The sequence below is a fragment of the Manacus candei genome, unplaced genomic scaffold, assembly GCF_025592945.1.
Source record: "Manacus candei isolate 608988 ecotype Guabito, Panama unplaced genomic scaffold, ASM2559294v1 h1tg000069l, whole genome shotgun sequence".
Lineage (NCBI taxonomy): Eukaryota > Metazoa > Chordata > Aves > Passeriformes > Pipridae > Manacus > Manacus candei.
Window position 1 is genome coordinate 1,364,492 of NW_026138117.1, and position 22,626 is coordinate 1,387,117.

Consider the following 22,626-nt stretch of genomic DNA (forward strand, 5'->3'; position numbering starts at 1 on the left):
GAGTTAATTTGTAACATTAAGTTATAATGAGTTTGTAAAAAAAGTCTTTTACTGAACCCTTCTTCTGAGATCTTCAGAACCTTTAATTGCAGAAAAGGGCACTATTTAAGAACAAAAGTTGGAGCTTTTGTAATGATGCCAAAGTGCTGGAATCCAAATGTGCATGGTGTTTTCTGTACACTGAGATCCTTAAACTGATCACATTTCTGACCCACGTGTGTGCACCCACACACAACATGCACACCTCACAGTTGAATTGCTCACTTTCCAGAATAACCTGTTCTTGTGTAATACTCTATCTGAGCACAGAGACAGATTTCTGAAGCTTTACTTGATTGGAAACAGTATTTCTTTACACTTGATTTACTATAGAAATATTTTACACGTGGAGATGGTGGGTTTTTATAGTGAAACCGTAAAGACTTGTCAACTAAAACTCAGATATCTTCTTTCTATTGTCCTGAAATATAAACTGAGTGTATGTTGCATGGAGAATATAAAAGATCTCTGATCCATATATGAAATAAATATATGATCGCTGGCAATCTGATGCACCTTAAATAATGGTTAAGTATACTCCTAATTTTGACAGCTCTTACTACAGGTAATTTGCCTGTTACACTATATTTGCCTTACTGGTTGAGAAACTGGAAACAGCAGCTTTTGACAAATACAGAATTATGGGAAGTTCCTGCTCCAGCAGGGGTTTTCTGTGGTTTGGAGGGGGTGGACTGGTTTGACCAGGAGGGTGTTCTGGGGCAGTTAAAAAGGATTGGGAAGATCTTTCTGATTCCTGTTAGCAGTTGTTTGCCAGAGGTCCATTGAATAATTCTGGACTTCAAAGTTAAAGATAATTAATTTGAAAGCAATATCCATTTTAAAATGTGTGGAATGAAGTTCACTTTCATGCTGTAACTCAAACTGACCAAGTTCCATGGACCAGGGGCTACTACTCTCATATTTGTAGGACATGTTCTGCTAGAAAAGTTGTTGTCTTGATCAGGAAAATTTATCTATTACTTAGTGCTTGATGGGTTTGAGGATCAAGCAGGTTTTTTGTAAGCTTCAGTGGGTAGGAGGTCAGCCAGTGCTGGAGAAGTCACCTAAGCTGTCCAGCAGAAGTTCCAGAACAAATTGCTGTGGCAGCAGGTACCGCAAGGAGAAATGCTTGGCTGAATTGTATCTGCAGAGAGAGAGATGTAGCCAAGGAGAAGGCAGAAGATTCTATGAGGCTTGTTCAAATGGGCTGAGAGACTGGAAGACAGAAATGTTCTGGGAGAATATGATTTTTTTTTTTTTTTTTTGTAGGGGTGACAAAACAGTGGCTGAAAAACTAGAAGCTTTTCTGCAAAGAAGAAAAATATTCTGATTACTAGTCTAGAGTTTTCACTGTTATATTGCTGTGCTATTTGTCAGACCTTTCTACGTAGTCTGTGGGTCACAGGCCAGTAGCCTCAACTCTTTGAGGTGATAAGCAGGAAATCCTGAAAAACGACACTTCCTCTTAAGAACTTAACTGAGCAGGGAATTTCTAGCTGTGGCTGGGGCTAGGCTGCTGAGGTATATAGTGGCAAAGATTTTTAGAAGTCAATGTTGGTTGCATCATCTCTGAACCACCACGAGTAAGTTGCTCAGCCCTTAAAAATGTTTTTAGTCACCTGTTTATGCTGCTTTTTTTCTTTGTACTCCTACTTGCTTGGCACACCTGCAGGAATGGTACGATAGCAGGGAGCAGGGGAATAGTTGAGCCACTGCTGCTCATCAGCCTGAAGTTAGAACCCAGATTTTATCATAGCCTGTTTATATGGGATGGAAAAAAAAGTGTGTCTGTATTTACAGCTCCATGAAATACCAAGTATCCAAGCATTGTGAAGTCTTTTAATTTTATTTTTTGCCTTTTAGAAATGGCAAATAGTACTAGACCAGAAGTATGCAACAGGAAAAGTTTGGTCGAGGTTGTTTGGGAAACTCCTGGCCAAACTCAGGTCATGAGCTGTGATTCTGTCCTTACTCACTGATTTCCATCAGCATCATCTTTACTGTTCTGGGAAAAGCAGAACCTCTACTCTAAAGCAGTGGATACTGTGCATGCTCTTTGCTCTTGTAATGGTTATACAGGGCCCCAATTAAACATGATCTGACTTTGCATATCTGACCTGTTTCTAGAGCATATCCATATCTTTTTCTTTATAGTAGCCACGCAAAGCAGACAGGCTGCCATGTTTCTTACAGAATAAGTACAAGTGCTAGAGAGTATAATGGTGCTGGACTGTCCCTACCCCATGGCTGAGTCAACCTGGCACAGAGGCATGGAGTGACTTCTTGTGCCCTCTTTTCTAGCCAACATAAGGAGAGCTGACTAATTTTTTTCAAGGGTGCCTAACTATTGGTAAAACAGTTAATGGGGGAGTTTCCCAGGTGTCTTGTGGGGTTTTTGGTGTTTCCCACAAGTGTCTTAGTATTGGGCATTGTGTGCATAACTCATGTTGTAAGATCCTCTCCATCCTTTATTTCTGTCTGATTTGGTGCAAAGTTTTAGTTACTGTTGTAGCAGGAGAACTGTGGGACACTGTCAACTTTCAGTTGAATTTAATGGTAAATCTTCCACTTAGACTGCTGGAAAAGACGATCTTTTGCTCAGAGAATAATCAAGACTGAATCCAGTGCTCAAAGCAAATATTTTAGCAGTGACCAGTCATTAGGCTGGGTACTGAATATGCAGATTTCTTATATTTAGTGATATTATCTGCCAATTTTTTTTATTGTTATGTTTTTTGGTCTAAAACTTGGCAACCTGACACTGAGTGTTTTCCCAGTGATCTGGCAGTTCAGTCTGTCAGCATTTAGCATGAGCAATTGGGCACACCTTTTGTCAATGCTTTGCTATTATAACAAATATGACACTTTCTCCTGCACCCATCTGGATCTCATAACCTGCAACATTATGGTGACAATGATAATGCTGTACTGAAGCCTGAAGTTCTGTTGTTCCTCTTGAAATATTACAGCTATTATACAGCTATAATATTCCAGAAGAAAATGGTAGGCTAAGCAGTCTGCTTGCTTTCTTAGGATAATTAGCTTCAATCTCCAAACTGGTTTTCTATACCTGTGAGTCTAAGGAGCAGTTATCCAATTTGATCTTCCATTTATTATTGTTTAACCTGCTCATATTTCATAACAAGTCCTCTTGCTTAAATTGATACAGCTTGTTAAAAGCTTCACAAAAAATGCAATGAATGTGTATTTACTGGGTTGCATTAACTATTGTGTAATTTATTTTTAGAATTTGGGAGACAATTTTTTAATTTGCATTGGGTTATAGCAAAAGCACTGTGCAGCTGGTTTGCCTGCTACTGAGGAAAGGCTCATTGAAGCAGTAATTCTCTTGAGGTCCTTGGTGTGAACATGCATTGCAACAGTAATTTTTCTCAAGAACTATTTTAATTGCTACAACTTCAGAATACATCATTGTCAGGACCTGCCATGAACATACTTTTGTACAGCAGCAGCAGAGAGCTCCACAATACCTGCAACAATGTTTGAACATATCTGTAACCTCCTTTTATTTTTGTCATTTCTTCCTTCTGTGAGTTATGGATCCCTAGACAAAAAGGAGTGGGGAAATGTAGTCTTTCTGTGTATTTGTGAAGGAGAGTACTGTGAAAACTTTATTCATAAGGAAGCCCTTTGCAGTTTTTGAAATACGGCATTTAAATGATGTAGTGCTTCATAAACAATTTTTACTCAATTTCCACCATTTTCCTGTTTTGTTTGCAGTGTGTATGCTTTCTAGCTGACCACTGTACAGATCAGCAAATCTTCAGTGCATGCTCTGAAAGCCTGGATTTTCTTTGGATGGATTTTCATTATGGCCCTATTGCCATTCTTTACAATCTAAAGAAAGCCTGCATTCATAAGGATTACTGCATCTGTGAAGGATGAAGAATAAGTAGGAATGATGAACTCTAGTGGTCATGAATGGGCAGATTGTCTTGGGCATTTATTCAGTTTTCAGTATATTGTGGAGTATTTGGGCTGAAAAAAATGTTAGCACTCATAGGGTAACATACTCATTTTATTAAAAGCACAGTAGAGTACGCAGAGTGCATATTCCAAGACCACATGTGCTGTACTAGTGTATCTCCCTTCCTAAATGTGATTGATTTGTTTATTTCTCACTAAAAGCTTGAAATTTTAGATTTTATTTCTACTTTCCATTGCTTGCTGTCTTAGCAAAAAGGTACTTGCAATTCTGAGTGGGATGCTGCACTGTGTTATGTCAGGAGCACTGAAGAAGGAATACTTTGCTGTGCTGGCTGAAGATCAGAGTTGATTCTGGAGTCTGAAATGTTCCCTGTATTTCTCAAATATAAATAGTACTGTGACCAAGAGTTATGTGCCTTCAGACTCCAATTTGCCCTTGGTGTGGTGGGTCATACTAAATGCAAATTTTTTCAATGGTGTTCTGATAAAGCACTTTAGCAATTCTATCCCCAGTAATAATAGTCTCTTCTAAATATGATGTTAACCAGGAGTAAATGGCCACTGGGCAGTTGCTATACTCTTCCGTGGCATGCAGCACTTTGCAATACTCTGGTCCTGGAGCAACTGAGTAACATCTCATGTTAACAGTTTGCTCTTGATGGAACAATCCAGTTCAAGTACAACCAACACTTTAAATAGATAAAGCATTAGGAATTTACTACAATATAATTTAAAATAGAGAATTAAAATGAATTCTTTGGTAAAGTGTTTTGCAGGGTATGGGTACCTAGTATGTCTGGCACTGAGGCTGTGGATCAGGATATGTCTTGACTGACTGGGGCTTCTGATTCCATTGGGTTAGCTGGTTTAGCAACTGCACAAACCAAATATAACACCTGTTAATGGTGTATAAAAAACACCAGCACTTATGTGAGTGTCATTTATTACACGTAGTTTTAATACTTTCTTCTGAAGAAGGTTTTCTTGCCTTTGAGTTTTCACTATGGAATCTCCTTTGGTTGAGTCAACAAGCAAATCTGTGGACTTTGACACAGCTGCTGAAATGGTAGATCTTAGTGATACTTTTTGAAGACAGTCTTTCCTGATCAGTATTTTGATAGTGACAGTTTGCTGTCAGTTCTTGCATAAAGAGCCTTTGAATAGCAAACTAAGAGCTTGAAAATAATTGCTATTTCAGATATATACACATAGATTTAGAGGAGGAGAAGCAAGGGGGAAGGGATTTCTCCTTGATGAAGATATAGATATAAGCCGCCTAGGCACATATTTTGAATACTGTTTTCTTCAGTGAAATTATTTTATGCGTAGTTGCAATCTTTAGGGTCTTTGCTAGTACTAGACGTGAGTACACAGTGATGTGCTTTTTTTGCAGATGTATGTGTGTTCCCTGGTTTGACAGGAACTGGTGTGACTATGTTTCCTGACATCAGGACATCTGTGATTATTGCTCATAGGTGTTGTTAATTGAATATTTGCACTTCTGTGGGTACCATTTGCCCAGCTGCTATCTGTCAGGCTGGATTTGTATTACTGTAGCCATATGTCATGGTTTGAGAACCTCAAAATCCAATTCCCTAGTCCAAACCCCCTCCCACATCTCAACCCAGTGTGAGATGGTTTCCAGACACTACACAAGACTCAGAATGGGGGAAAGGGAATATATTACAATGACTGTACAAAATAAATACTACAATACATTATATACAATCTTAATTATCTCTACCATGACATAAGTATTTACAATGGATCAAATCTCTTCTCCCCTCCAAATAAAAGTCCAGGAGGGAAGAAGGAAAAGATCCCTTTCTACTCTCAGAGCAACAATGTCTCTAAGGCAGCAGGTCTCTATCCTCTTCTCATGCAGCAGCTGTAGCTGGATCTCTGCCAGTACACACGAGGGGGTATCCAAGCCCCTCAGCCACTCGTCTTCAAGCGAGGGTCTTCTCTTCCGTGGGCTGCGTTCACCCAGACAACGGTCACGTCACCACATCATACCACGAAGCACGGGGGTCTTCGTGACGGTCTGTATCTTCAGGGGATTCAAGTCCCTTTTGCAGAGCTCTGTGCTCTGTCTCAAGCAGCGGGGGGGGCCAAGGTCACCCTCTCCGCATTCTTTCTCTGAGCTTTTCAGCTCCTTCCTGCAGTGCATGCTGCACTTCACCCCTCCCTTCTAAGAAGTGAGGGGTCTCCAAGGAGTTTGGGGTCTTTTGGTTCAGTTCTTACCCCAAAACCTCTGTCTGTAGAGCTTAGGTCGTCTCTCTCTGCTGCTGGCTCTCTTTCTCTTTCTCTCTCTCCTTCCAGGAGTTCTCTGTGTTGCTGCATGTCTGTTGTTGCTGCTCGGTCTTATCTTTCCTGGCTCTCTGCCACTTTCTCCGTCCACTGCTGTCCCTGCAGCTGCTCCGTCTGCCAACTCACGGTGGAGAAAACTTCTTTAGCTTCTCAGTCACAGACCTCAGTCCAGTTTAACACTGTTTCTGAGTTTCTATGACACCAGCCAGGGGCTGGGGGGCCATGGCCCCCCAGAGGGGCTCTTGCCCCTTCAGCTCGTGGCTTCAGAACATGGCTACTTCTTTAACAACAACTACAACTACCTTCTCTTCCGTTCTGCTTGTGATATGTTTATATTTTGCAAAAGCGCTCATTGGGTAAAACCTCAAAACTTCAAGGGTCACCACCCCCTGGGGTTTTACCATTTTATAACTTCGGGGGGAAAACTGTTTCCCCCACCACACCATATCACAGATATTATTTTTTTCATGCTCCTACTTGATAATTTTGACAGGTCACACTGAAGGAACTGGCCTGTATAGTACATTTGTACGAACCAGCTTCCATGCTACTTCTGGCACAGGAAATTGAATAACAATGTCCATTATTACTGTCTTCCATGCTCACGTGGACTTCTAGGATATTTCGCCAGGTCTATGGAAACTACAAAAGCCATGACTTGAGAGTCGCTACTCCAAAAGTCTACCAGTCCAACCTGTGCTCTGCTTCTGTCCACTCTAAGAAAATGCATCATCATCTCTGTGTCAGTGTACCTCACTCAGGCTTCAGCAGTTCTAGCTCAACTTCTTCTTTACCTTGGGCTCAAGGATAGTGTTTCTAGCAGCAGTGAAGGTCTATTACTAGATGTTGTTTGAGATAAAAACAGAAAATTACCTCAAACAGTTGACTTGAAAGGTCTACATAACTTCTGGTGTTGCCTCTTATCTTCTAGAAGAGAGCTTACATATGGAACTGTTATCATGTAAGATGTCTCTGTAAAGTTTTCTTCCTTCCTTCTCCTATTTTATCAGAATGTGATTGCTGCTCTCCTGGAGTTCACTCAGTCATTAAACCCTGTGATGTGTTTGCAGGGGAGTGCTATAACTCCATCTTACAAGTGAGGAGTTGTGGCAAGCATCAGAAGCACTCACTGAATCTCTTTTAGTTGTCCCTTTTTGATGCCTGCAACTGAGATTTTCTTTTCTTTAAGCTCCCTGCTATGCTCTCATGTATTGGTGAAGTTTTGAAAGCCCACTACTGTGGTAAACCAAACCCCTAAATACTTACTTGTTCAAAAATGCCAAGTCCTCCCCCCTTGTAAAAAGGGATGTCTGGTTGTTTGCATCACCTGGAAGCAAACTCAAGACTGGAATCTGCAGACAGCATGGCTTTGCTTTAGGGCTTTGTCATTCTTGGAAGAGACCCATCTTGCTGATATCCTTAACAAATTTTAGCAAACTGGATGGGATCCTAGTGCACAGCAGCCTCCTGTGGGTTTTATCAAGTCCAATCTTAGAGTAAATCTAAGATGTGTTGGAATGAGGCCGGATTTCATGTTTGAGCTGTCTAACCCGATGCAATATTCTCATGTTCTGCCTGCTGATTTCTGGAAGTGGAAGGCAATTTTCTAAACTGAAATGAAGTTTATTGTGCTGCCTGTACAGAGTGGAACACTTCAGTTTCCTTTAGAAAATTGTGTTCTGGGTAGAAACATGTTTTGGTTACAGCTTCTTTGCACTTTGCTTCTTGGTGAGTGTCTTTGCTTTATTGACAGTCAGTGTGTCATCACCCAGCCTTTTTCCTCCCTGTCTGAGCTATGTCAGGGTGCACTCCCTGCTCCAGTGTGTGTGGGTCTTCTGGTGTCACGTGAGTTTGTGCTGTAGTTTTGATCAAGGTAAATGTGGAAGCCTAGCTAAATATCCACTACTGATTCTAATCTTTTATAAACAATGGCAGAACTGTGATGGAAACCTCTATGGAAATACTCATAACTTGATTTGGATTTTTCTTCCTAGTGCAGTAAATAATTCTTTTAACAGCTAATATAATCTTTTCTCACTGTTGTCACTTTTGTTTGATTTTTTTTTTTAGAAGTCTTAAATTTCTTTTTTGAATCCCCCTTTAAAAACCTTTATGAATGTCTCTAGTTAATCTTTCACAGCGAATTTGTTTTAAAGCACAGGCATTAATAAGGATAGGACATAAGTCTAGCAAAATAGAATGGTATAAATTTTATTTGACAGAATTTGCCTTGCTTTTATGAGACATTTCCTCAGAAATTGGAACTGTGAAATGTTGTTCTGACAGAAATATTTTCTACTCCTTGTCTGAAAAAAAAATCAAGTTACTTTCATGCAATCACTCCTTTTGCAAAATCTATAGCAACATTAGGTGAAGATACCACAGAGACCACTCGGTCTGTCAGTGTTGGATTGCAAAGTCTTGAGTCTTGTTGACAACTCTGCAATTTGTCTGGCCTTAATATTTAATAAGCCTAATACTCTGCAACCTCAGAGTGAGAGCAGTTCTTTTAAAACTACCTTGAGCTTTTGCCAGAGCTCTCACCATTTAAAGTCCGAGGTGTGCTTGCAACACTGTGTCTGGAGGGTAAAGCAGTAATCATCCATTTTTGGGTTCCATGCTCTTGTAGTATTAAACTTCTAAGCAGTTTGCAGAAAGAATACTTTATATGGCACATCAGACCTTGGTTTTGCTCCTCATCAGTGGGAATTACTGTAAGTCTCAGGTTGCCTTTTTAGGAGGTATTAAGAGGTTAGTGTCCAGGTAGTGCTGCAGCTTGCATGTTCTGGTAGTCCACTTCTTGCTGAGTGGCTTTTCCAGAGGGAGCCGATTGTTAAATGCACAGGAGATAAATGAGGGGGGCAACCCACACCTGCCAGTGAAAAGGCAACAGTCAAAGCTGCAGATAAAGGTCTGCTGATACGATAGAAAAAAGCAGCTGAGGCTGCTCCGTAAAGACAAATTTTTATTTTTGTCTCCAGCCAAAAGCCACAGGGAATCTTGAAGAAATATCGTCGGAATAAACTGGCTTAGGCAGCATCTGTGAACATAAGGGCTCTTTCATGCCAAACTTCTGATTTGAACTCTGGTTTTTTCTTTGGGTCAATTTTCTAGATTGCTAATCATCTGCAGGTTCCTACTAGTTGGGCTTGTGAGAGTGGCAAGTGCTCATCCTTTGCATCTTGTATTCCAAATTTGCAAGACTGTGTTGGAGGCTACTGTTAAAACAGCTGTCTCTTCTGTTTTTCAGGCAGCCTAAGTGAAGAATCTGACTTTGTTCTTTCTGCAAACCCTGAGCCAGTAGAAACTAATGCACAAATTAAAAGTACTTGTCATTACATTGGCATATTTCACCAAGGAAATCCATACTGTAGTTAATAACATTTTGAATTACTTTTGTGTAAGAAGCTGCATATCTGAAGTTTAAAAACTCTGTTATGTGGTTTGGGAGTTTTCTAAAACTTCTCCAAACACACTGCAGTCTCTAAACTCACGGAAGTGGCTTTTTTAGGACTCAAAAGTGGTTTTACCAAGTAACGTTCAGCTGACATTAAAAGAGAAAAAAAAGATTATTCTTTTTTTTTCTTCTTTTCTCTCTGGAGACTTGAATCACTGTTTGATCATTTCCCTTTCTCTTTAGTCATGACAGTTGCAGTTGCAAACGCTTTGTCTGAACATATCGGTTTTGTCCTAATAAGGCTCTAGATTTTGAATATGAGCTTGAACTTTTAGATTTGCTCTTCAGACTTAAGTTGGTGCTCACACTTCAACACTGTAATTTGTTTTGTTTGCAGTTGATTACTGTTACTTTTTCCCCATCCATCTTGATGAACAACCTGCAAGATAAATGTGTGGGAGCTCTTGCAAACTGCTAATGGCTTTTAACAGGCAAATCCTTAAATCAGAACTCTCTTCAAGTGTGCCAGGGACTTTCAGTGTCTGCAAAAAATGAACTTCATTTATAGCACATCTGTGGCTTTTTTAACATGAATCGCAGAGAAGATTCAGTGTCTGCCTATGGGGTGTATATTAACTTGTCTAATACTTTGAGGCATATTAAAATGTATCTTCTGAAGTGTAAAAAGTATCATGTTGGGCTGAAAATGCTCAGTTGAGCTGGAAACCTCAAGCAGTGGGATGAAAGGAAAAGTCATTTGTCTTTTGAGTTGGCACTTGGAGCAGCAATGGGAGAAATGGGAAAGCCTAGGCTCTGACTGGTTTCTCTTCCTTTTAACACTTGGCTGCTTGGAAGAGATAACAGCTGCGTTTCCTGCTGGCTCTGGGCAAGAGCCATTCACCACTCCTGGTGGCTTCCCTAAATGTCAGGGTATACAGAGGTATGGTACCAAAACTAAGCTTGGTGGACACAACAGAGAAGCTTGCAATGAATTCCCCTAGATACTTACCCCCACTGAAGTAAATCTGCAGTCCTTATGTGTTAGCTACTGATCCAGCTTTTGTGCTTCGAGGGTATTAATAAGTGCACATACACTGCTCTTTAACCTGCAAATTTATATAGTAACAAATCTTGGAATAAATGCTTCTTAAAGTTTCAAGAGGTATTTCTCCAAGTGTCTAATTAATCACCCAACTTTTAACCATGTTGTCCAAAAGCAACAGTACTAGCATGTAGTTTTTAAAAATAAAAATCTAGTTATGAAGACTTGCATGTTCTCGGAGGGTAGCTCTCTAGACGAGCAATGTTGATGGATGTAACACTCTCATCACTGCAGCACAGGGTGGAGTAACCTCTTATGTAGACATACCATTGTTTATGGGGTTTTCTGTTGTTGGTTTCAACTACTTATCTGATACCAGAGCCCTAACAGCCATGGTGCTGTTAAATGAGGTATTTTTTTTGTGGTATGGGATGGCAGTTGTAGGCTGGACAAAATACATTATATCGTCTTGCATGTTGTTGTCGCTGGCACTTACATGATTCTGTCAAGCATTTTATTAATCTAAGAAAAGAATATCTTCGGAGAAGTGAAAGTGAGTTGAATCCAGAATTAGCTGATACTGTATTTCACTTGAAAAATCTAAATGAAAAAGTGAAAAGAAAAGGCTGTGAAGGTTACATCTGAGCAGTAATGTGGCAGATTACCTAAACTCCTGTTTGCAAAAATGGTAAAGGATATGCATGCTGAGCAGCAGTGCTTGGTTTCATGGCCTGCTATACTCTGTGCTACCTCATGATAGTGGATGTGAGTGCATCCCCTGTCCTCTAGTTCTATACAAAGTGGGAGTTGTTCGTACTTCTGGTGGAAAATGTATAAATTCCCAGGTTTTTATAAGTACCATGTGCAGTTAATTATTTAAAGAGCAAGCTGACTTAAGCAATTTTCTAACTGTAAGTTAAGACATAGATGTATTGATAAAAATTAATACCTTTTAATTGCTATAAATCATATCATGAGAAAAAACTTGAATTTTGGAGGCTATTTTCACGATGCTTATCTTAAACAGCCCTGAGAGTGCAGTGGTGAAACAATTGAAACAAAGATCCTTCTTTTGGCTTGGTATCTTCCTGACAGTGTACTCATCTGCCTTGCGATGCAAGAATTGCTTTATAGATACTATTTTGCATACGTCCAAACCCAAGATTTTAGTGTGGGGCTGAGAGCTGTTGTGTTGAAACTGTTTGTGTGGGAAAACATTCTGTCTCAGCCTAAGAATCTCGTATGTTTTTTCTTGAGCTTGTATTTGTTTGAGAGAATATGCAAGGGAGAGGAGTGAATGGCCAAAAGACAGCAGAAATAAAAAAAATATGCTTTATGCCCTTAAAGTGATTTGGACAAGAGCAAGCTCACAGGGTGCACAGGGGTTCTGCTCATGTTAAGTGCTATCAGCCTTTGGAAGGGAGTTTACTCCTTACCTTTTTCTGCCCTTCTAAGGAGTCTTGCACCAAACCCCTGTGATGCCAGTAGTTGTCCTGGACATCAATGGGTCAGATTATTCCATGTAGCAGCAATTGGCTGCTCTTCATCTCTAATAAACGTGATTTTTTTTTTATCACTCAGCTGCCACCTTTGTCCTAGAAGGAGACATGAAATTATAGGTTCCCAACCACTTGGGCACCATGCTGGGACCACTGCTGCTAAAAAAGACGTAAGGGATGGCAAAAACGTCGGGCCACAGCAGCACCTGAAATCTGTCAGGAGCAGGCAAGGAGGCATCAGTCTTAGTGGCAGCAGAGCAAGAAGTTAGTGACTAGGAACTGTAGGGTGATCTCAGCTGGAAAAAGGTAAAGCTTGTACCAGTTTAGGAGGAAAGAAGAAGGGTGGTAAAAGGCTGTATAGAAGGTTGGGAAATGCAGCTGTGAGACCTCTGGACAGTGTGCTGCTTGTAAGCAGGCTGAGCTTTTGGATGGCTTTCCTTGTTGCAAGTCAAAGTACATTCTTTCTTCTCTTGCTCATGGGAATCAGAAAGGCAGAAGTGTCATGCAACTACTCACGCACCGCAGGCTGTGGCCACAGTCTTTGCTGGCTTCTGCATTTAGTACTAAGACAACTGCTTAAATTTTGCACTGTATATGAAAACAAGTAATGGTACATTTCTTTGATCCTCTGTTCAGCTGTCCATAAGGTCCTAGAAGAATATTTACTGGCTTTTTATTGGTTCATAGCATGTAAAGTGGGATGGATGTCAGAACAGCCGCACAGTGGGATTGAGAATTGCGGTGTGTCTGTGGTAAGGCCGTGATCACTGAAGTGCCTGTGCTCAGAGCAGTCACTCAGAAAGGTGAAAAAGAGGGAATGTGGCTTCTTGATTCTGTGTAGGAGACATCTCTAACCAGCAGGTTGCTCCTATGAGATGGAATAGATATTCTCTTGGCTTGTGTGTGTTTGGATGTTGTACTAACAAGACTTCTATGGTCAGACATAATGATCACAGACAACCAGAGTTGTCATCTTGCTGCTATTTCTGTCTTTTGGGTTGGTACATTTCTCTATAAGCCCCAAACCATTTTGTTTACAAGTGCTGGTTGGTTTTCTGCCCACAGCTACAGAGCATGGGGCTTGCCTCAGCAAAAAAGATTTCTTTGAAGATTCAGTCAACTCAAACCTTTGTCTTTTCCACAGGTAGAAGATTGTGTTGTTAGTAAATATAAGGGATTTGGTGCAAAAAGTCCTTTTGGGAAGGGAGAAGCACTGGAAGGTTCTCCTTGAGTGAAAACGTTTTTGAGGCAGATTTTACTTCATTTACCTTGCTCAAAATTCTTCCTATTCTTTTCTTCCTAAGACTTTGTTTGGGACTCTGTCCTAATCAGAAGCTCCTGGGTATGGTTTTTAAGATGAAGGCTTCCACACACATCCATTACTTCCTTCAAACAAGTGAAGGCCTGAGGCAGGGATATCAGACTGTTCTTAGTAAGAAAACAGGCTTATCTATGGTTAACAGCACTCCTTGTAGCTATTGTGAGGTCTCTGAGCTCAAAGCTGTGCCAAAATGAATGTATTTCCTGCCCATTCCCCCTTCATCCTCTGCTTAAGTCAAACCTTCAAAATTAAATGACAGTGTCAGCAAAGAGATTGCTGCTGCTTAATGAGTTTCAATTGGGTTACAGATTGAAGCCTGACTCCTTTCAATGACAGATTAATAACTCCTTCTTCTGAAGCTTTACAGCACGTTTAAGAAGGGGGATAATTATTTTCTGGGCTTTTTTCTTTTAAACTGGGAAACTTCATTTCTTGCTAGTGCCTGAGTCAGGTGAAATTACTGTAAATCTTTTTGTAACAAAAGACTTGACATTATTATTTTTCAGACTCTGAGGAACTCGTGGCCTCCTGTTTGAGATATGCCAAGTGTTTCTAACATGCAAATGGGGGAAAGCAGTAACAGAACTCAAGGATTAAATAGAAAGCTTTCTGTTATATACCATACAACTGCTCCCGCTCCTGCTGTTTGTTCTTCTTAGTGCCTACCAATGTGCCTGGGGGAAAGAATCTCAGTGTTTGGGGTTTTCCTCATCTGGCTTAGAAGTCTGTGTTGAAAGAAATGCTTCAGCTCTGCTTCTGTGTCGTGAGACTGGGACCAGTTACAGTTAGGGAATCACTCCTGAGGCAAGGAAAGGGAGCCACAGTGGGGCAGAGGTTGGTGTCTTTGTGGTGGCCCATTGCTGCACACGTCTCTAGGAACATATGTGGTATTAGTATGTGTATAGCTTTCACTGCTTTGGATTTTATACCTAAGGAGGGATACTTATATTTTTGAAAGTATAAAGAAGCTTTTCAAATGTTAATTGTAAAATATTTAACAGCAAATGCTTTGTTAAATGTATGTTGCATGAAACAACGATTATATGGTAAATGAACTTGAAAACACCTGAGTTGAGATTACAAATACTTATGCCCTTTATAACTGTGGTATCTTATTTCTAAATTGAGATTGTCTCTTTAAATTGTCTTCTGTGGCTTGTCCAAGTTCTACTGAGTCATTACTAAGGCTAGGATTTGGCTCAGGAGCCTTGACTCATAGTCTCGTGCTTGGACTAGAGGCCACAGGAGCTTACCACAGCACAGCAGTTTCTTCCAAGGCTGAGCTGTCAGTTTTGGGCTATTTGATATATGGTGTGGGGTTGTTGTGGGGTGTTGTGTTTTGTTTGTTTCTTGGTTGGTTTTTTGGAAGTTGTTGTTTGTTTTGTTTTAGCTGTCTTTTCTGGATTTTAGATTCTGGGGCAGAATACAGGAAACAATTTTTCTTGCTGGCTATTGTTTTATTTCTGTAGTTGTCATCTTGCTAATAGTGTCTATTCATCCCTACAAATTATTTAGAACAAACTAATTTTTCTGGAGTTATAACTCTCCTGTGCAAATGTGAAACTGTATGTGAAACTTAATAATTCTTCAAAAATTAACTATTGAAACTTCAAAACAATCTTCTTTTTAAATCTCTTGATAGTTATATATTTAAATTACTCCTTCTCTACCTTAAACCTGTTCTTTAACCCCATTGTCAGTAAGAATTTGCATTACAGAATAAAGGATACCTGCCTGCTTCTGTAGTTCATAAGTTTTTTTGACCATTTCACTATATATAATACGAGTATGTAAATCACACTAACATGACACAGCCTGAAGAAGAATTAGTTCCCCTAGGAAAAAACAGAGCAGCAGTTAGTGAAAAGGCATTTTTGACCATCATAGACAGTCCTGTGAGTTTTTTGGAACCAAAGGCTTACGAGAAGGCAAAGGTGTGCACATTGCATATTTGTCTGGCAGCACAGAGCCAGCAAGTTAATTTGACATTTGGTTCTGCACAGTGTGCCAATAACTTTTTTTGCATAATCTGTTTATTTAAATTCAAAACTATGCTTAGTTTGGCTTATTTTAAAGGTGAATGAAATGCTTATTACAAAGATACCCTTGATAACATACTGCTTTGTCTGCCTACAAGGAGGAAGAATTACCCGCTTGTTTACTGTCTTTTAACTTCCTTATCTAAAATAGCCCTAAGACAATGACAAAGCATGACCTTGAATATGTTATTCAGCATTTCAGGGTTTGGATATCCCCAAAATTTCCTTCAGACTTCAAGAATTGTCATCACCTGCCTCCACTCCCTGTTTAAAAATGTTTTTTTAAAATTTTTTTTAAAGTATTTGTCTTGTGCTTGTGTTGCTGAACATAAACTGCCAAAGATGAGGATTGATTTCAAAACAGGCTTCCTATTTTTCTTCTGCAGTGGTGTGACAGGCTGATGAATGCTACACTGGCAATGTTGAATCATTGAGAAGGTAGCTAATAGATTTGCCATGCTCAGAGCAACACGGAATCGTAGAATCACGATTAAGTGGGAAAAGACCTCTGAGATCATTGAGTCCAACTCTTGACTGAACACCACCTTGTCAACTAGACCATGGCACTAAGTGCCGCATCCAGTCATTTCTTAAACATCTCCAGAGACAGTGGCTCCACTACTTCCCTGGGCAGCCCATTCCAATATTTAACAACCCCTTCTGTGAAGCATTCCTCCTGATGTCCAACTGAAACCTCCCCTGGTGCGGCTTGAAGTTATGTCCTCTTGTCCTGTCACTAACTGCGTAGGAGAAGAGGCCTATTCCTACCTGGCTACAACCTCTTTTCAGGTAGTTGTAGAGAGTGATAAGGTTTCCCCTGAGCCTCCTCTTCTCCACACCAAACAACCCCAGCTCCCACAGCTGCTCCTCACATGAATAGAACGGTATAGGGAGTGAGTTGCTGATGCTTCTGGAGATGGTATATAATATGTCATCTGATTTTTTTAAAATATGCAACATTACCAGCTCAGTTCTGGATCAGAAACACTGTTTGAATTATTTTGTAAAAGTTTGGAAACTTCCTCATAAACTAGTGTGGATTGTGAGGTTCAAAGGTTGACCCTGTAATAGGAAAAATACTTTCTCTGTTGGTTTTTCAGGCTATTTAAAGTAAAACTTTCAACCTGTGGTATCTTGATGCACACGAACATCCAATACAAAAATGATATGTGTGATAAACACTGTGTATTGTTATTGGTCATTTACCTTGAAAATACTTACGGGGGTTTCTTTCATCCTTCTTGTCAAGTTTTTTTTTAATCTTTTTTTCTTCATCCTCAAGCTGGTGAAAAGTTCAGTCTGGGAGTAAGGAGAAAAAAATCTAGACTTTTAAATGTAAGAAATTCTTTTTATACATATCCTTTATGTGTATTTTAAAAAGCAAACGGGTGTTTTACTCACTGTCACCTTTCACCATGAGGAAACTGGTGTCCAAGTACCCACAATGTGCTGTTCTGCCTCTCTGTGTGGGCTGTGCTAAGACTAGGCAAATGGTGTGTCAAGGTGAGACTGGCTCTCACCACTGACAAGGCTGCCCAGCTTCACAAACCAGTCAATGGGTTGCTGTAATGTCACTTCCAAGATTGACTACTATTGCATAAAAAAAAAAGAGAGAAAGACTACCAGCAAGTGCCTTCCCTGCTGTAGTGCAGTATCTGCTTTCCTGTACTTAAGCAGCATTAGTTGAATATCTCCTGGTCAGTCCATCTGCCTTCTTTCCATAGGGTGAGTTTTGACCCAAGGCAAGTCAGGTTGAATTGAGGAAGTAAAAGCAGTTCCTTCCTAGTCTGTTGTGTCTCTTCGACTTTTATGATGAGATTGTAATATTGCCATTTCTTCTTCTCTGACTTAGAGAGTCAGAAGTGCAGTTTCTCATTTAAACAAAGTAATAACACAACTCCAAAGTGACAGAAAACCCCAAGGCTGACCCAGGAAGCAATTCGGTTGATTTTAAAGAAATTTTTTGCAGCATAAAAGACCTGTCTGGGAGGTCCAAATGGTCATGTGAAAGACTGGGAATTGCAGGGTAATCTAGGCTGAAAAGGACCTCTGAAGGTAGTCTTGTCCAGCCCTCTGCTCACAGCAGGCCCCAACAACTTGAGTCTCAGGGCCATACTCACAGGAGTTTTGGCTCTATGCATGGAAGGAGATTACACAACCTTTGTGACAGCCTGATCTGGTGCTCAGCCACTTAGTTGTTTAAAAAACAAACATTGCTTAACTTTTTTCACCTGCATTGCAACAAGTTTGTGGCATTTAGTCTTAATCGCTGTGCACTTCCAGAAGATTCTGTCCTTCTCTTCTCTGTGTGCCCAGTGGATAGCTGCAACCAGCAGTAAGATCTCTGCTGAGTCTCCTTCAGGTTGAAATGTAGTCGACAGGGGAGGACCTCCTTGGGCCTCTTCTCTTTTCATGCCTATTTCCTTTAATGACTGAGCTGTAGGTAGCTTTAGCCACATGACTGTTTGTGACAGCCTCTTGCCTAGACAGTGGACACCCTGGTCCATGTGCAGCCTGGCAGCAGGGATCACATGTTCCTGAACTGTGATACTCAGTGCAAAGCTCATCCAGTTTGGTGTTTTAACAGCAGGATGCGTATGCAAATTCCCTGCGGCTGTGTTACTGGGCCATGGGACTCTGGGAGTTAAAGAATGTTTAGCTTCAAATGCTAAATATCAATTATGGATATAATTGGCACATAACTGGTATATTTTATTGTGGAGGAAGTGTAAAAGTGGATTGTATTCAGTTGTATAGTGCAATCACCTCCTGCTCTCCAGTGCCTCTTACTAATACAATAGCAATGGGGTTTCCCATCTGCTTTTGCAATGAATTCACTAAGGACAGTCTCTGAGCCTGAGAAGCTATTACATCTATCAGTGTTTTTCTTTCTATTCTCATCTTAGTAGCAATATAGATTTGGCTTTGTACCACTGCTACGTATAAGCTCATCTGTACAGCTTTCATTCTGCCTTCTGATTTACTGCAGGATTTCTGGCTGATGTTGGTTAGATCAGTTTTTAACACAGACAGTCTTGCTGATGTATTCTATGAGCTTAGCTCTTTCTAGCTGTGAGTGGGGGGAGAGCAGCAGAAAGCTTAGACTGCTTGCCTGGCTGGGTTGGTAATGATGTCTGTAGCCATAACTCATAATGCAAGTGGCTTGGAGGTGACTGGCCATAACCTGTCACTTTGCAGAGCTGTGTTTCTGCCACATCTGTCATGTGTAGCTGTAAAATGCTCCAGTGGTGTTAGGAGAAGGCTTGTATAAAACTCTGTATTTAAACTGTCAGCACCTGAAATTTCAGTGAGTAGATTTCTCTTGCTAAGGGGGTTTCTTCCCCTGTATTCTCTTTGAGTGTGTACTTCTCTTTTCTAAATAAAACTTGTTGCTGCTATGTCCTCTTGATCACAGAGAACAAGGGCTGGAGGTGAACCACTCACTAGTGTCACAGCTGCTACCTGCTGTAGCTTTGCTTGCATTAAAACTGTTTTTTCACCATGAACCTGAAGAGAATGAGATGCGTTCTTTTGGTTGGCTTTTTGGGGTACAGTTTGGTCACGCTTTACACTATGCCATAATGTCTGCTTGGGGTTTATGTGGTGTGTGGTAGAATTGCCTTCGTTTTGCCTCATTTATTCTCTGGTTATTACCTGTCGGCTTCATTTACTACCCAGGGAAACAGATCTATGGATTCAGAGTGAGGGTCACAAAGAGCAAAAGCAGCATTGATTACTGATTTGTCAACAAAAGCATCAGACATTATCTTCATCTTGTAGTTGTCTGGAACAAGAATTAAATTGCAGATCACCCTAAGGCAACAGGGGAGCATTTAGTAAGTGGGTATCAATTTGTTTACTTGCCAGATCAAAACCACTCTGACTGTTCTTATATGTTCTCTTTGCAGAACTGGAGTCTTGTTCTTTTCTTAGTACATTGTAAAAGGAACAATTAAAACTTGGTGCTTCTCTAGCCTCCTAGCACGGCCCTTCCATTAGCTTACAAATTATTTTTGTCTCTGTGTTTGATGTATCCATTATTGATGTCATTTTCTGGTTGGATTTATCTCAGCTGGCTACGTAATTAGTCTTATATTCCTGAATCCTGGATCTGTTATGATTGCTCATTTATACCTTATTTTTACTTATGTGAAAAGTGGAAAATGATTGCAAATGGCTTCTTTGTGCATGTCATCCGACTTTTAGTTTCAGAGTTTGTGGACTACACAGGAGATTGTGCAAGAAGCATTGTTTACTGGCTTAGAATTGTCAGGCTAAAAAGCTGCATCCTTGCTGCAGCTGTGAAATAATAGGGCAAACATCACCATTTCATCTCAGTTACTGTCACGTGTTTACAGAACTCATTGTTTTCTGGCAGTGGTGTGTATGCTCGGTTCCGTCCTAAAGTACGTGATATGTATTTGAGGTGTCCTAGCGTTTAGCTGTTACGACCCGCCCCAGGAAAAGAGGGGGGAGGGGGTAACCCAGGTTTTATCAAAAATTCCTTTGGGGTGGATTAAAGGGAAACGACACTAAATAATCGGTGTATGAGAACATATATTGATAAGATTTATTTTAACAATTTTGAATCAACAGGTAAGTTAACATTTTTGGGTGCTGTCACAACCTTTCTGGGGAGGAGAAAAATGCATAGGGGAGAGAAAGGCAGGATAAGAGCAAGGGAGAGTAAGGGAAAGAAAAGTTGAGAGTGGACAGATGTCCATAGTCACCACCCACGGGGTCCAGCGATGATACTTGATAGTTGCAGCTTCCATGTCTGTCGGTTGAAGTGGTGGCCTTGATCTGCTGGGGGTGAAGGAGGGAAGCCCCCACACTCCAAGAAGTTATGAATTATCATATCCGTGGTCAGTGTCACGGGCCATGCCTCCTGCCTCCAACCTCTCCCTGGGCCCTGCGCAAGAGCTGCTGTGTCTGCCCTGGTTCCCGCCCTTTTCCCGACTGGCGGGGGGATGGGCTTCTATGGGCCATCAGAGGTGCAGTGCAACAGTCAAAAGCCTGCAAAAGTCTCCTAGAATGCATAAATCATCAAACACTTCAGTCTCTGACACCACCCCGTGATTTATGCATTCAATAATCTTTTGTCGTTCATTGTGAATCTTCTTTGTGGGCGGTGCTTTTCGTATAGTGGACAGGAAGACAGAAGAGTGAAGGAAAGGAAGAGATAGCCCCAATGCACTGCAATTCTCCTCTCTCAAAAAAAAAACAAACTAATTTTATAATAACATAGTAAGCTAATTTGCATTAGTTACTCTCTCCACCCCGTGAGTAGTCATAGGGAATGTAATAGGATCTCATTGACTCTTGGAAAGATTCTATCACTTCACTTACAGATTTTTGAATAGCTGATTTTTGCTTTTGCACTGCTCTAAGGAACAAGCCTAAGACAGCACCCACAAAAAACAGTTCTAAACCAAGGGTAACTATCAGGAGGGAATAATCCCCATATAACTCAACCTGGGGTGTCATCCCCTTTGCTTCAATCATTAACCCAGCTTAGGTTAATGTCTTTCTCCCCCTTAACCCTCTGAGGGCTGGTTTGACTCTCTCCTGGAAAACCTTTCAACAGGTCCAGGTACCAGAGAACCTTTCAACAGGTCCAGGCCACACCAGGAAACCTTTCAACAGGTCTGATGTGCCCGGGTCACACCGAGAGGAGAAAAATTCTCACTATAATTTTACAACGAAGGGATAGTCACCATTTGACTCACCCTCGGTACCAGTTTTAGACTACACCGATTACTCCACCACATCCAAAGTATCCTGCCGACTACGCCAAAAATGTTACGACCCGCCCCAGGAAAAGAGGGGGGAGGGGGTAACCCAGGTTTTATCAAAAATTCCTTTGGGGTGGATTAAAGGGAAACGACACTAAATAATCGGTGTATGAGAACATATATTGATAAGATTTATTTTAACAATTTTGAATCAACAGGTAAGTTAACATTTTTGGGTGCTGTCACAACCTTTCTGGGGAGGAGAAAAATGCATAGGGGAGAGAAAGGCAGGATAAGAGCAAGGGAGAGTAAGGGAAAGAAAAGTTGAGAGTGGACAGATGTCCATAGTCACCACCCACGGGGTCCAGCGATGATACTTGATAGTTGCAGCTTCCATGTCTGTCGGTTGAAGTGGTGGCCTTGATCTGCTGGGGGTGAAGGAGGGAAGCCCCCACACTCCAAGAAGTTATGAATTATCATATCCGTGGTCAGTGTCACGGGCCATGCCTCCTGCCTCCAACCTCTCCCTGGGCCCTGCGCAAGAGCTGCTGTGTCTGCCCTGGTTCCCGCCCTTTTCCCGACTGGCGGGGGGATGGGCTTCTATGGGCCATCAGAGGTGCAGTGCAACAGTCAAAAGCCTGCAAAAGTCTCCTAGAATGCATAAATCATCAAACACTTCAGTCTCTGACATTAGCCTCTCATGCAACTAGAGGTTTACACTTTGAGGGTGAGGAAGACAAAACTTGAAGTGGAGCCTTTTGTTTGCCCCTTCTGGCAGATACCAGATTTTATAAATTCATTGATAGTTTTGATGTGCTCAGATCCTCTCTTCCTCTGCAGGAAACCAGCAGTCACAATTCACTGCAACATGTTTATGGTGCATGTACGTATTAAGGCTCATGGATTACACCTTGGATGTTATTTGAAACCAGGAAAGGTACAGAAAGTAGTGAATCAGCCTAATGGATTTTTAACTCTCTTCCAGGACTCATAGTTGGGGTGATCTTGAGGTACGGGACTCCCTCCAGCAGCGGCCATGACAAGCCGTTCAGCTGCTCGCAGGAGGACAGGCCGTTCACAACCCTGCTGGTCAACGTCAGCGGGAAGTTCTTTGAGTACACACTCAAAGGGGAAATAAGCCCTGGGAAGATCCACAACGTGGAGCAAAATGACATGTTGAGAAAGGTGAGGCTACACCATTTCTTGTGCTTGGCTGAGTGTTTCTCCTTCATCTTCCTTTCTCCATCCCATTGGAATGTTGGCCAGTGTCAAATGTCAGCACTGCTGATGGTAACA

At 41.1% G+C, this 22,626-nt stretch overlaps 1 protein-coding gene across 3 annotated transcripts in view; it reads left to right on the forward strand.

Annotated features, from left to right (window-relative positions):
- Positions 1-22,626, forward strand: part of SLC9A7 (solute carrier family 9 member A7) — a 76,586-nt gene that overhangs the window by 11,484 nt on the left and 42,476 nt on the right. For all 3 annotated transcript variants that reach the window (XM_051807005.1, XM_051807004.1, XM_051807003.1), the window contains exon 2: positions 22,316-22,515. In XM_051807005.1, the coding sequence (XP_051662965.1) occupies positions 22,316-22,515 (200 nt within the window). The remainder of the gene's footprint in view (positions 1-22,315; positions 22,516-22,626) is intronic.